Source organism: Sceloporus undulatus, chromosome 4 (assembly GCF_019175285.1).
Source record: "Sceloporus undulatus isolate JIND9_A2432 ecotype Alabama chromosome 4, SceUnd_v1.1, whole genome shotgun sequence".
Lineage (NCBI taxonomy): Eukaryota > Metazoa > Chordata > Lepidosauria > Squamata > Phrynosomatidae > Sceloporus > Sceloporus undulatus.
This window is the reverse complement of record NC_056525.1, coordinates 106936389-106951101: the sequence shown is the minus strand read 5'-3', so window position 1 is coordinate 106951101 and position 14713 is coordinate 106936389. Positions and strand designations below refer to the sequence as shown.

Below are 14713 nucleotides of genomic sequence, written 5' to 3'. Positions count from 1 at the left end.
TCCCTTTCCTCCTCTTCTTCATCTTCTTTCTCCTCCTCTTCTTCTCCATCTCTTCTTCTCCTCCTCCCCTTCTTCCTCTTCCTTCTTCCTCCTTTTCCTCCTCTTCTTCATCTTCTTCCTCCTCCTCTTCTTCTCCATCTCTTCTTCTTCTCCTCCTTTTCCTCCTCTTCTTCATCTTCTTTCTTCTCCTCTTCTTCTCCATCTCTTCTTCTTCTTCTCCTCCTCCTCTTCCTCCCCTTCTTCCTCCTCCTCTTCTTCTTCTCCTCTTCCTCCTCCTCTGCCTTTTCCACTCTTCCTCCTCTTCAATGCCCAAATATGCTGTTTGGAATTGGGGAGGGGTTTTTTTTTAAAAATCATCAACTTTTTGCGTGTCCTCCATTTTAAAAAAACGTGTCCTACATTTGAAAATTTTGTCCTACTTTTGTCCTACATTTGTCCCAGTTTGGAGGTCCAGAATTATGGCAACCCTAATCACAAGCAATGTGCTTTCCCTTGCAAATCATATTCTTTTTATCTACAAAGGGGCTCTATGTGCTTGAAAAGAAGTCAAAAGCAGAGATGTGTGCCCTTTAGGGGTCAAGGGAGAGCGAAGCAGTAGGCCTAGATTCCAAGGCCATTTTCAAGAAAATAAAGGCAATTGTGGCTTCTTGGGTGATTGATATGTCTTTTTTCTCCCCTTCTTTTCTGTTTCAGTGATAACTGAGTGGCTGGTTTTCAAGGAGATAGCCATTGTGGAGCTAGCTATTGCCTGGCAATAAAAGAACAGCTGGTTGGGACTAATGTGCCAGCAGGGGAGGAAGGCTAGGGAAGTGTCTTAAAGAAGTCTGGAAGTATAAAGTCTAGCTAGGTATCAAACAGTTGGTGCTTGAGAAGTGAGTCAATACTTTATTTCTCTCTTTTTTGCAAGATGCCCTTCAAGAGCCACAATAACATATACAGGTAGAAATATATATGGTACACTCATCCCTCCACATTTGAGGCTTTGACTTCTGCGGATTTGATTATTGATGGATTTTATTAATATATTCTCTCTAGGAATCTTTAGGTCCTTCAGTGCAACTCTATGGGCAACTGTAACCAAAAGTCACACCAAAGGACCTAGAGATTCCTAGAGGAAACACTCTACTAGGCATTTGTAGCTCCTCCACCACAGTTCTGTGATCAGTGTGTGTCAGATATTGACCACAGAGTTGTACTGGAGGACCTACAGATTCCTAGAAAGGTGTTCTCTCAGATAAAAACATAGTGTTTTTGTTATTTGCAGTTTTTCCACATTCACGGGGGTCCTGTGCCCCTAACCCCAGCGAATGTGGAGGGACAAGTGTAGATATATGGGGTTGCTGGCAGCGTTCTTTGCTTCAGAGGAAAGAAAGGCAATAACATAAAGCTCGTTCTTTCTTGTAATATTTCTGGTCTGCCCCATTGTGTTTGTGTGTCTAGTTAGCCCTCCATATTTGTGGATTTGACTTTTATGGATTTGATTATTCATGGATTATTTACTGCCATCTCTGCTGCTGCCCTATGCCATTTTTAATAGGAACCTTGCCAGACTGAGATTCTGCAAACAAGGCTTGTAAGTCCCTATTAAAATTGGCAGCAATGGAGGAGGTGGCAAATCCCACCAGCCACCCATTTCTGCCTTACAAAGGATCTTCACCTCCTCAAAGACATTGATGGTGGATTGAATTTGCAGATTATGCTGTTATGTGTGTTAAATATAGATGTTTTAAAATGGGGGGCTAGAGTTATTTGCAGGTTTTCCACTTTCTTGGGAGTCTTGTGCCCCTAATCCCTGTGAATGTGGAGGTCCAACTGTACATGCACACACACACACACACACACACACCTCTTTGATGGTAAATGTTGATGCCACTGTTTTGCTTTGAGATCTGGAAACATAATTTCATTTAGTGGTAGCATTCAAAGATATAGCCGTGTTAGTCAGTACAATCAGTACATAGAGAGATCTTGTAGCACCTTTGAGACTAACCAAAAGAAAAAAAATTGGCAGCATGAACTTTTGTAATACATCTGCGGAAGTAGGCTGAAGTATATGAAAGCTCATGCTTCCTATTTCTTTCTTTCAGTTAGTCTCAAAGGTGCTACAAGATCACTCTACGTATAGTTTCATTTAGGGTTGAGAGTCTCAGAAATACAATATGTACCTGTGGGTCCTAAGAAAAGACTTGGTTGTATGCTATAGTTCATCAGTTGTGTATTTTAGCAGTCATAACTCACTCTTAGGGCAGTAAGCTATTTCTCTTGGCACAAGTGACAAATCTTTCAAATGTCTTGTTTATCCACAGGATGCATCCCTAACGGAAGTAAATTCATTCAGTCCTTTGATGCCAACCTCTCCATCTTCTATGATAAACCAATATAAATTTGAAGATGAACCAGAATCAAAGGACCTTTTCATTACAGTTGATGATCCAGAAAGCCACATCACTACCATTGAGACATTCATCACATACAGGGTGGTGACAAAGGTTAGCATTTGGTTACTTCAAAGGGCTGCTTCAGATATGTAAACTTTGGGGCTGGTCCTCTTCTTGCAGGTGTCAGGCCATGGTTTATACAGACATACAGATTAGTATAGTGATTTATTTTTTATTTTTTTGCACAATGAGATATTAAACAGACTGTGACTCTGGAGACTAGGTTTCAATTACCTGGTTGGCCATGAAAGACACTGGATGACCTTGGCAAGTCAGGTGCTCTCAGCTTCAGGGAAAGGCAACGGCAAGACTTCTCTGAACAAATCTTGTTAGGTCTGCCTTTAGGGTCACCATAAATCAAAAACCACTTGAAGGCACACAACAACAACAGAGATATTGCTACATGGTAGTAAAGACAGATCCAGAGAAGCATACAATTAACCCTGCTTACCTAATGGAGCTTATGCTCCTTTCACAGGAGCCTCTATGCAATATGTTCTTTAAGGGTCTGAAGAAAAAGTTGTCAGAAAAAGGAGCACCTCGTATATATATATGCATGCCTATCTGAGAATTGAGGTCTGTTTGAGTGGGCCTTCTCGGTGTTCAACCAAATGGGGGCTATACATTGTGGGATTACATCGACAAGAGTTTTCTCTGGTGTAACATCCCTGTTTTGTAATATCCTTCCCTCAGAGGCTCAATTCCCCCAGTATCATTCCAACACCAAATGAAATCATTGCTTTTTCTTAAGTCTTTGGGGACCCAATTGATTCTATCAATTTGCACATGTGTTGTTGGTATCTTTATGCCATTTCTCACTTGACCCTAAGGTCCAACTTAGGCCCAGCTACAGAGCCAGATGTAGAAGAGAGATTGTGTGCTGGAGTCCAACAGGAAATTGACCACAAACCAAAACATAATGTTTTGTTACTTATTGTTGTTGTGTGCCTTCAAATCATTTCTGACTCATGGTGCCCTTAAGGAGAACCTATCATGGGGTATTCTTGGCACAATTTCTCTCAGAATATGAGACAATGTGACTTGCCACCCAGACGTTTTCCATGGGGATTTGAACCCGAGTTTTTCAGTGTCCTAATCCAGCAGCTGAAGCACTATACCACACTGGCTCACATATGTGTTATATTGGCTTTATTTTTAAATTGTATAAATTGGTTTTAAATTATCTGGCTTTAAGTGACAAATGAGTTTATATATTTTTACAATTCTAAATTACTATTACCGTACTTTTCTGTATTGTCTTAAATTGACTTTATAGTATGCCAGCCTTAGACCATCAGGGATAGAGCAGGATGTTAATATTTGAATGAATAAATATAGAATCATAGAACTGTAGAGTTGGAAGAGACCACAAGGGCCATCCAGTCCAACCCCTTGCCATGCAGGAATTCTAAATGAAATATTCATGGTTAGATCATGAGGAAAGAGTGCGTGTGAGTAATCAGTTTGCAAGTGTGGAGTATGTGTGCATGAGTGTATCATCAATTGTTTGTTCTTTTCCCCCAGTTGTCGTAAAAGGTTTTGATATGTGTCTCATCTAGCTTTGTCGTCTATATGATTTTCAGACAACCCGAGGTGAATTTGACTCCAGTGAGTACGAAGTTAGACGACGATATCAAGATTTTCTTTGGTTAAAGGGAAGACTTGAAGAAGCACATCCAACACTCATTATTCCTGTAGGTCCAATATCTATCTAGGTTTGAATGGAAACTTTGTAACTTGAAAGAGGTATACCTCTTCATTCATGTTCCTTTTTAGTCTTGGTTCAAATATTAACCCCTGCCCTTATAATCAGATGAAGGAAATGATATTCAAAATTATAAACATGGACATTGTTGGACTTTTAAGTGATCCAGAACAATATTTCTTTCCTTGAGTATATCCTCTCACTGTATTTATTTTAATAATGAAACAGCTGCTGTCCATGTTATTTTGAGGCATTGTTTTGTCTAAGGACTGTATTTTTGGAGCTAGTGTTTTAAGAATACATTCTATTGTGCTGTTTATTCATGTATCTTCCTCCTTGTATTTATTTATTTTTCCCTTAGCCATTGCCTGAAAAATTCATAATGAAAGGAGTTGTGGAGCGATTTAATGACAAATTCATCGAGACGAGAAAGAAAGCTCTACATAAATTTTTAAACCGGATTGCTGATCATCCCACTTTAACATTTAATGAGGACTTTAAAATATTTCTCACGGCACAAGCCTGGGTAAAGAAGCTTTTTATAAAAAAAAATTAAAATGTTGATATAGTTGTAAAGCAGCATTTGACATGTTGGGCTTAAACAAGTATCCAGCTAGCTTTGAATAGGTCCTTTAACTATAATCTTCTGTGAGGACTGAGACGGGAAACTGGCTTCAGGATAGTTCATTTCCTCTTGCTTTCCACATTTTCTTTCACATATCTTGCCTTTCACCCAATAAGCTCAACAATGCATTTATGGCCCTCCTCTTCCATACTTTATCCTCATAATAACCATGACAGATTGAGGTTATGAGGGTGAGGGACTGAGCCAAGTTCAGCCCAGTGACTTTCATGGCTCAATGAGAACATGTATCTGGATTTACAAACTCTTAACCCTCCATTCTGACTAGTATGCCAAACAAGATTTCAGAATAGGAGAAAAGTGGTCAGGAAGATCATTTGTTCAAGTAGGTATGAGAACTTGTCGTTTCTGCATTAACAGTGCAGTTCACAAGATCTGCTCTTTGTTTCCGGATACCATCCCAATGGAAAACTTTGGCTGCATTTACATATAATGCTAAACTGCAGTCACAGTTCAGGGTTGAGATGTAATACTGTACTAAACTTCCAGTTAAATTAAAACAGAAGCAGGAACTTCCAGTCTCTTTACAGTGCCAGCAAAAGAGGATCAAGTAGGGATTGTGTGAGTTCAAAGCTCAGTGTGGCTCAGCATCATCATCCAAACCATGATTTAGTATTGCATTCAAACCAAGCTGGTATTTAGGAAAGCCACATCTTCCTTTTTGTTTTTAAGGGCCCTTCAGACAATAGATACAGAATCCTAGAGATTGCCAATAAAGTAATTTCAGTTTCCATAAAGCCTAACTGGGGCATGACATGAGTGACACACCTAAAAGTCCTAAATCTACTTCTGTTGTAGAAATGTCTTTGAACCCGAAAGAATGCATGTTTACTTACAGAGATTCTGGGCTAAATGCAGTATTAGCCCCCGCTTGAATAGACAAATCCTGTTCATTTCATAAGCAAAATATTTCTGCCTTATTTCTACCTTCATGAAATCCATTTAGGAATTAATTGATGTGCATTCCTATGTCAGTGTTAAGAATTCCTCCCTTAAATTTTCAGGAACTTTCATCTCACAAGAAGCAGGGCCCTGGCTTGTTCAGCAGAATGGGGCAAACTGTCAAAGCAGTGGCCTCCTCCATGAGGGGAGGAGCTGTGAAAAACCGTCCAGAGGTATTTACGGAAATGATTGAATACGTGGACGTTTTTAGTCAGAAGATCAGTCTCTTGGACAAAATCTCCCACCGAGTTTACAAAGAAGAAAAAGGTTGGTGCAACAGAAGAGGCAGGCTTGACTACCATATTATGGGTTATACTTAGTTATATGTAGGTTGTATGCAATTATATTTCTAATTGATGCAATCCTTTTCTTTATTTTTATGCAATGTGCTTTTATTAACAGCCTGCCACTGTTTGAAGCATAATTTCTTACTGTAAGTGCTTAGACAACAACAGCAACAATAATAATGATACTATGGAGGAAAAAGAAGGGGAGCCAGAATCCCTTCCTGTCTTGGCCAGTTTTGATTCCTTGAACTGTACATGTTAGGCCTAAATCCAGTTGCTAGTCCCAGAGTAAATGCAGTGAATCAATGGGAATTTGATAAGACACCACTTGTGTATTTTCAATTGATCCAAACTTACTGTAGTTGGAAATGCATTTGGATTTAGTATTGATTGTTTTGGAAATTGATGTGAATGTAAATCCTTAATATATTTTGTTTTGCCTCCAACTTTTCAAGACTATTTGTATGAAATGAAAGAATATGGCCCAATACACACGCTTTGGTCAGCCTCTGAAGAAGACCTGGTAGACATACTGAAAGGGTTGGCTAGCTGCATTGACCAGTGTTGCAAGGCTACAGAGAAACGGATGGCTGCACTTTGTGAAATCCTTTTTCCTGCTCTACAAGAATATTTGCTTTACAGTGAAATATTAATGGTAAGCTGGAACGGGTATTGCATAACTTAGACTATAAACTAGAGTGCTCAAAAACACAATCTGATACATTGCTGCAGATGTTCATTGCATAATATGTAACCAGTGCATTTTCTGGTCTAATGCAGTACTTAAAGAGAGGGAAAATTTACTCCAGTGTAAGAATACTGTGGAGTTTTCTTTTCAGTGTTTTCTTTTCTGTGTGATATGTTTGTCAGTGGAAGTCCAGTGTACTAATTGTTTGCAGCCGAGAGTACTTCTGCCTTCTCTCATCCACAGTAGGACTAATAATGTACCTGCTTTAATGACTGCTATCTCAAGGGCAGATGAGGGAATTGCAAAATGGCACAAAGAATCATGGGTAGGGAGTTACTTAGTTTGAGAATTACATGTTAGTTATAGTTTTTCTGGCATTAAAGCTCTGTGGGACTTTATTGATACATTGGATATATTTATTAATTTCATGAATATTCTGACTCCATTGAGTTAAAGATGGGGTATATGGCTCATCTCCTCTGTGCTTTATCCTCACAGCAATCTTGTGCGGGAGGCCAGGCTGAGAGTGACTCACCCAAAGTCAACTAGCAAGTTGATTGTCTTTGTGTACATAGGGTACATTTGTTCATACCCCCCCCCCAACATTTTGTACAGGCAGCCTAAAGCAGCATGCATGTGATTGTTTCAAATGTGATCGTGTACCTAGGGTTTAAGTTCAAATCCATAACATGTCGGGTTTTCCTGCCAGGATAAACCAGCATATGAAGCTTCAAAATCAGTAGATTACTACTGAATGGTACTGAGCTTATAAAGTTACTCATGCAGACTGCATGAGTAACCAATAATCAGTATTCCTGCATGGTAGGGGATTGAATTTGAGATTTCTTCCAACTTTATGATCCTATGAATATACCCAACTTCATGTTTTCACTATCACAAAGTCTCCTGTGAGCAAAGTCTTTCCTTTTAATGGAAGGATACTATGGTCCAAAACACAATGCAGAAATAATCCTGCTTGACACTGCTTTAACTACCCTGGCTCAGTGCTAAGGAATCCTGGGAATTGTAGTTTATTGTGGCACCAGAGCTCTCTGATAGAGAAGGCTAAGTGTCTCACAAAACTATAGTTCCCAGAATCCCCTAACACTGAGCTAGGGCAGTTAAAGCGGTCCCAAACTGGATTATTTCTGCACTGCATTTTGAACCTATTTTCTGTTGTCGTGGTTGACACCCTGGAAGGAAACTCCCCTATTACCTCATATTATGAACTTTAACACCCACATAGTTGGTGTAACTCAAAATGAACATGACACACCTAAATCCCATCGGCAAGAAGAGAGCTCTGATGTGCCAGTTTATTCTGAATCTCACCCAGCATGCTTTTGTGTTTCAAACTAACTTCGTCTTTGAATGAGCAGAATTAAAATGAGAAAGTATTTTTAGATTGGAGGGGAGAATTTGATAGTACAACTGCTCCCTGTGATAATGCATGTGACCAAACTGGTTTTGCAGCTGTCAAAACCAAAATGTGAGTACAATAGGTGCCATTTCAGGAAATTGCTTCAGAGAGATTTAATTATTTGTTAGTTTGTCTGTCTACATGTGGTATTTGTTTATTTACAGTATTTTTGTGGCCTCCCAGCCCACAAAGGCACCAAAAGTGATGGACAAAGACAAGCAATTAAAACAATGCATATTAAAACACGTTAAGAAACTCTTTACACACTTTTAAAACAGTCTAAAAGCAATCCTGAAATGCAATTTTAAAACAGTTGTAACAGGGGAATTTCAAACATACATTGCATATTTATGCTAGAAGGGCACTCAGAGTAGCTAATATTAATTGAAAATGAAAAATAAAATCTCGGTTAACAATATAAAATTTAAAAATTAAATTAAAAACACCACAACATAAAACATGGCTAATATGTGACCAATTAACCTACTCCGATATATGGTATGATATCTGTACATTGAGGGCCCTTTCACACTACACGCTAACTGTGTAGTGTGAGTTATAGAATATGATTCCACCTTAACTGTCATGGCTTCAGTCTGTGGAATCCTGGGGATTGTAGTTTAGTGAGGCACTAAAATGCTCTGGCTGAGATTTCTAAATACTCCTCCCTGAGCTGTAAATCCTAGCATTTTGATAGGATATTGCCATGACAGTGGAAGAGGAATCATAGCACTATACATGTAAAAGGAAAATGCATCTACATTGGGGTGAGCAGTGTGCAAGCTGCATTCCCACCATCACCATCAGTTTTTTAGTCTCCAACTTCCCACTGCTACTGCCAGGAAGAAAAATATTTAAAATAGATACAATCACAACTCCTGGAAGTATTCCCTCTTTTAAGGCAAAGCATAGGGTTTAACATTTTTAAAATATAGATATACGTGTTTTCACCTTCTACACACACACACACACACACACACACACACACACACACACACACATTTTCAGCAGGCCTATGATTTGGAGAGGATCCCATTGGGACAAAATTGGTTCCTGAAATTGTCCACCCCAATGCACATCCAAAAGATTGGCACTTCTGATCTTTGGACTTAGATTTCATTTTAAATCTTTACATGTGTGGGAGGAGAAACTGTACTACTTTTACCAGCAATATATCCAGGGGTAGTTGTGTTGGCCTCGTAGCAAAGTACAATAACATCCAAAATCTACAAAACAGTGGTACCTTTATAGGGAAAACCAAAATGCACTTTATACATGTTGCAAACTTTTGAAGCTCTGCTGGCATCTTTATCAGAAAAAGGTGTTAAAATCATACAGGGAAAAGGAAAAAAAGATGTTTGTCATAGGCCTTCGTTTGCCATAATAAAGTTGCCACCCAAATGATTGTGTATGTGTCTGCATGCCTTCAAGTTGCCTGTCGACTTATGGCAACCCCATGAATTGCAATGAATACTCAGAGATGGTTTTGCAAGTTCCTTCCTGCTGTATGATTCTTAATGCCTTTGCCTGATGAAGAAGAGAGTGGAGCATTGAAAGCTTACCTTGTGCATTTTGTTTATTTTGGCTGGCCAATTAAAATTATCACAGTTTTCTGGATTATGGATGTTATTGAACTTTGCTATATGGCCAACACAGCTACCCCTTTGAAATGTTACCTCAGCACTATTTCAGAATGCTTGCAACGCCTCCCTCTAGTGGTGAATGTTGGTATTTACTGTGCTTGGAAGTCATCTGAATCTGATATTTATGTTGCTGAAATTATGAGGGTACCGCTCCTTCATTACTCTATCCCACACTAATGTCATAATGTAAGAACATAAGAAGCAGAGTCAGAAGAAGCTAGTTCATGTAGAAAGAGCCATGTGAGCATCAGAGGTTAGGCTGGGTCTCTCTTCCTTCTACTTGATTGGAATAACATGGGACACAATTACTGGCAAACAGAAAAATCATTGTGACCATGATGAACATACTGGACTTGATTTTCTAAGTTTGCATTGATAAATATAAGCAGTTTTGCAGGAGAAATTACAATAATAGTCACTTTGGAAAGTGGACAAGGTAAAAATCAGCTCAAGACAGGATTGGGGGGAAAACAGTTTAAAAACAAACTGTTGTTGTTGTTTTTTTTTTTGTTTGTTTGTTTTGCTTTTTTTGCATTAATGTGTAGGACTACACCAATATAGGACTCAATCAGAAAATTAAGTAGTTCAATGCAGTTCAGATGTTATAGCCACTGGCTTAAATAATAATTGTTCTTTTAAAGTAAGTTGTTTTGGTTGAACTTACGTTAATTGATTTGTTGCTGAGTAGCATTTTTTGCACTATAAAATAAAGACATAGCCATGTTAATCTGGAATATCAATATACAAAGGGAACTTGTGACACCATTGAAACAAACTGAAACAGAGACATATGTAGTGTGAGCTTTCCTTGACTTGAGTCTACTTCCTCAGATGCATGAAGTGAATTGTCCAGAGACAGACTTATATAAGCAGAGTGTGTTTAAGAATAGCAACTGAAATGCAAAACTAGTGGGTATGGAGATGAGGTGACCAAACCATGCCTTAAGATGAGCAAAATTAAATCCACAAATGATGTACATATTGTCAATTATTATTTTAGTATAGCTATACTAATCTTTACTATAAAAAGGTAAAGGTAGTCCCATGACATGAATGTCTAGTTGTAACTTTGTAACCCAAAGAGCCAGCATTGTCCGAGGGCTGCTCTGGTGGTCATGTGGCCAGCATGACTGCACCGAACACTGTTACCTTCCCACTGAGAAGTGGTACCTATCTATCTACTTGCATTTGCATGCTTTCAAACTGCTATGTTGGCAGAAGCTGGGACTAGTGACAGGAGCTCACCCCATCATGCAGCACTGCCAATCTTCCGATCTTCTGATGATCAGAACTGTCGTCTTAACCACTAAGCCACTGCATCCCTTATACTATACTATACAGAGGGAGAGATAGCTTTTGTTATCTTGAGCAATGAATTAGGTGAAAGTGAAGAGAGAATCATAGAATTGTAGAGTTGGAAGAGACCATAAGGGGCATCCAGTCCAATCCCCTGCCATGCAGGTACTCTCAATGAAAGCATCCCTGACAGATGGCCATCCACCCTCTGTTTAAAGACCTCCAAGGAGGGAGACTCCACTGCACTCCAAGGGAGTGTGTTCCACTGTCGAACAGCCCTTACTGTCAGGAAATTCCTCCTAATGTTTAGGTGGAATCTCTTTTCCTGTATCTTGCATCCATTTTTCCGCGTACTGAGAGACTACATTAAGTGTGGAAAACCTCAGTCTCACCTAGATGTTGGGCTCAAAATATCATTAGCCTCCCCTGGGCTTAATGAGGGTTGTAATCTAGTAACTTCAGGAAGGCCACACAGGTTTCCTGTCTCTTGACTTAAAAATGTTATTGCATTTGTTAGATCTCTAAATTCCTCATCAGTCATACAATTAGGCTACGTTTAATTAATCTTTACATGCACCCCTACATTCATCCTTTCATTATGTGACAGTCTCAGGTGCCATGTTTTTTCCATTCTGTTCCTTTGACAGCTACCAATACTTCACCTGGCTGTGTGCTCTCATAATGGGGCATGGGAAGTAACACTTATTTAATAAATCCTCTTTTCCAAAGGACTGAAATAGCATAACAGTTTAGGGTGTGTGTTTTTCTCATTCAAACATACTTTTGCCAGTATAGCATGATAGAGTTTTAGCTCTTCCTGTCAAGGAAGAGGAAAATGACATATAGAATGACAGATAGAACTAGCCCCTACATGCATCAATTTTTAGTGTTATATGAGAAGTTGTGGGGGAGAGGTTATGTCTGTTCACTTTCCCTCAAAGGGAGCTTGCTTACTCAGAATTACTTATCTGCAGACTATTTTTGACATGTAATAGATACTTTTATCTGTACTGTTTTACATTTCAGGGAGTCTTAAAAAGAAGAGACCAAATCCAAGCTGACCTGGATGCCAAAATTGATGCCTTATATAATAAAAAGAGAGAAAATGATCTGGTAAGCAGACATGATTGCAAAATGTAATGGGGAATTTGTTGCTGTAATTGAACAGTAGATTCCACCACATCACAAAACATTGTTACATAAGGTGGCTCATGAAGATAGATGACAGAATATATAGGCCAGGACTTGAGTATGTGCTTTGACTTCCTATAACACAAGAGGCTGTCATATACTAACTCAGGGTATTTGTCCATCTGTCCAAGTATTTTTTTTACTCAAGTCCCATTATATAAAATGGTGCCCCTAGTATAAAATCAAGGCTTGCTTTTTTGATTTTGTCTTGTTTTGTTTTGTTGGGGGGAGTATTTTCAAGCTGTGGATGGTTGATCCATGGATGCAGAATCCGTGGATATAGAAGACCAACTGTATTTGGGCTATTTGTCACCATCATATTGTTCAGGAAATGAACACTTAGCCTCTCCATCAGACTTATACACACATATTATTGTAACCATTGCATGTCAAAGGCACACTTGTGTATGATTATAAAAAGGGGTCCAAATGGGTTATAAATTAAGGAGGTAAAGTTATGGGAGCAGCACTAGGCTGAATCAGGGATAGGAAATGAAGCAAGTATAGTTCCCATGTTTCTGGCATGGATACCTTTATAGAGGTCAGGCATTTTTGCATGAGCTGTCCTGGCCTATTTCTGTTCAAGAACTTTGTTTCTAGGTTTCTTCTTTGACAAGATCTTGAGGGTCAGTGATCCATCTGAGTTCTCACCATATATCTGTCAAGTTGCAAGCAAAGGCTCTGCTCTGGGTTTGAATTCTGACACCAGTAAAGGAGCCAAACCTTACCAACTGGTATTTAGTACACTAGTGTCTACTCCATTCCCATATAATAGAAAAATAAGGGGGGGAAACGATGACATTTCTGTGTCAGTTATATTTTTAAGAACTACAGTTGAATGCAAATTAGAAGTACAGCTTCAAACCATTATGCAAACTGCAGCACTGCTGTTTCCTTGGGCCTGGGTATGTAATTTCTCTGAAATGTGAGTGCAGCTGTTCCACTCCTGATCTAAAAATTGTAATCTGCTTAATTTTAGTTTTAAAGTTTTTACATTTATGTGCTCCGCTGACTCCAAAGATAGGAACTGCTGATGTAAAATTAAAAGAGTCCTCTGCAAAACTGAAATAAGCTGCAGCCTTGTGTTACTTACCTGGAATTAGGCCTATTGCACTTAATGGAGTTCACTTCTCATTAAATAGATATAAAATTGCAGTCATGTTTTTTCTTTGTCTTTGACAGCTCTTCTACACTGCAGAAATAAAGCAGTTTGACACCACTTTAACTGTCATGACCGCATCCTGTGGAATTCTGGGATATGTAGAGCTCTGGTGCCTCACCAAATTACAAATCCCAAGATTCTGTAGGATAGAGTCACAGCAGTTAAAGTGGTGTCAAACAACTGCAGTGTGGATACACCTTTACTCTTTTAGTGGCCCCTTAACGTTATCTTAAAGAGAAATTATCAGATTGCAAAGAGGGAAAAAAAGCCAAGTCATTATGAAGAAAAGTCATTATGTTAAAGGTTACAGAGAATATTCATTTATAACTTCATATTCATTCAACTTCTTTCACAAGTCTTCCATAGCTTCTTGGATTTTAGGAGCAAACAAATACTAGCTAGGTTCCTCATCAATGAATTACATTTTAGTATTATACTTAAATATTATCAAAACATAAATACGGGTTTCTTACAGGTTTTTGAAGGAAGTGTGAAGACTTGGCATTTAATAAAACATCACTCATTTTTACATGAAAGAACAATTTTGTCATTTAAAAACAATAAAATATTCCCTCCAGTCACAACCATACCAGTTTAAAAGTTCCCCAACCCAGTCCCAGGATGACCCAACCCCTCGACCTGAGGTGCTGCCCCATCCAGAATGGAGAACAACACTACAGTTTTAAGGGCTGAGCCACTTTCCTCCTCCCTCACCATATCCTTGCCTTGAAGATGAAGGAGGTGTGAAGCCTAGTGTGTGCTCAGAAGGCCCTAAAAAGCAGCAAAAGCTTTGTTAAATTGAACTAAATCATGGGGCCCAAATATATGTGCCAACATTGGGCTTCCTTGACTAAAAAGGAGCTTTGCTCTTATGCTACAACTGAAATCTAGACCCACAAAACTGTGAGTTAGTTAACATCCCTGCCACAAGACTCTGCAACTGTTGACTGGCTATTGACAAGGATACAAAGTGAGCTTGATAACTTGATAGACATTTGAACCCAAGTCTTCCCAATCAGACTCAACACTCTGTTCACTAAACTGTGCTGCTATCATGGGGGGGAAATGATTTGACTGGTGCAGTACACCAGTTCGTTTCAAAAAGTGATGGACTTGTATTTCAAATGTACAAAAAATCAAACATCTTTCTAACTAAGATGCCATTGGTAAATTTTAGAGGTTTCTGCTGGGATAAAACATCTTAAAAATTTTGGGAAAGCAAAATAGTTTAGCTAAAACAAACATTTCTCCATGGGTGTTTCCCATACCTCTAAACCTTGTGAATTTTGTCTCAAGTA

General features: G+C 38.9%; 1 protein-coding gene across 3 annotated transcripts in view; it reads left to right on the top strand.

The window, feature by feature from the left end:
* The window catches only part of SNX7 (sorting nexin 7), a 93402-nt gene that overhangs the window by 22762 nt on the left and 55927 nt on the right, over positions 1 to 14713 (top strand). Inside the window, exons 1-7 of one of the 3 annotated variants that reach the window (XM_042464702.1) lie at positions 731 to 872; positions 2307 to 2489; positions 4022 to 4132; positions 4505 to 4669; positions 5791 to 5995; positions 6471 to 6670; positions 12089 to 12175. In XM_042464702.1, coding sequence (XP_042320636.1) covers positions 2346 to 2489; positions 4022 to 4132; positions 4505 to 4669; positions 5791 to 5995; positions 6471 to 6670; positions 12089 to 12175 — 912 coding nt within the window. In that variant the 5' untranslated portion in view covers positions 731 to 872; positions 2307 to 2345. Of the gene's footprint in view, positions 1 to 730; positions 873 to 2306; positions 2490 to 4021; positions 4133 to 4504; positions 4670 to 5790; positions 5996 to 6470; positions 6671 to 12088; positions 12176 to 14713 lie in introns of those variants that run through there. The other 2 variants (XM_042464699.1, XM_042464701.1) reach the window with 2 other exon arrangements.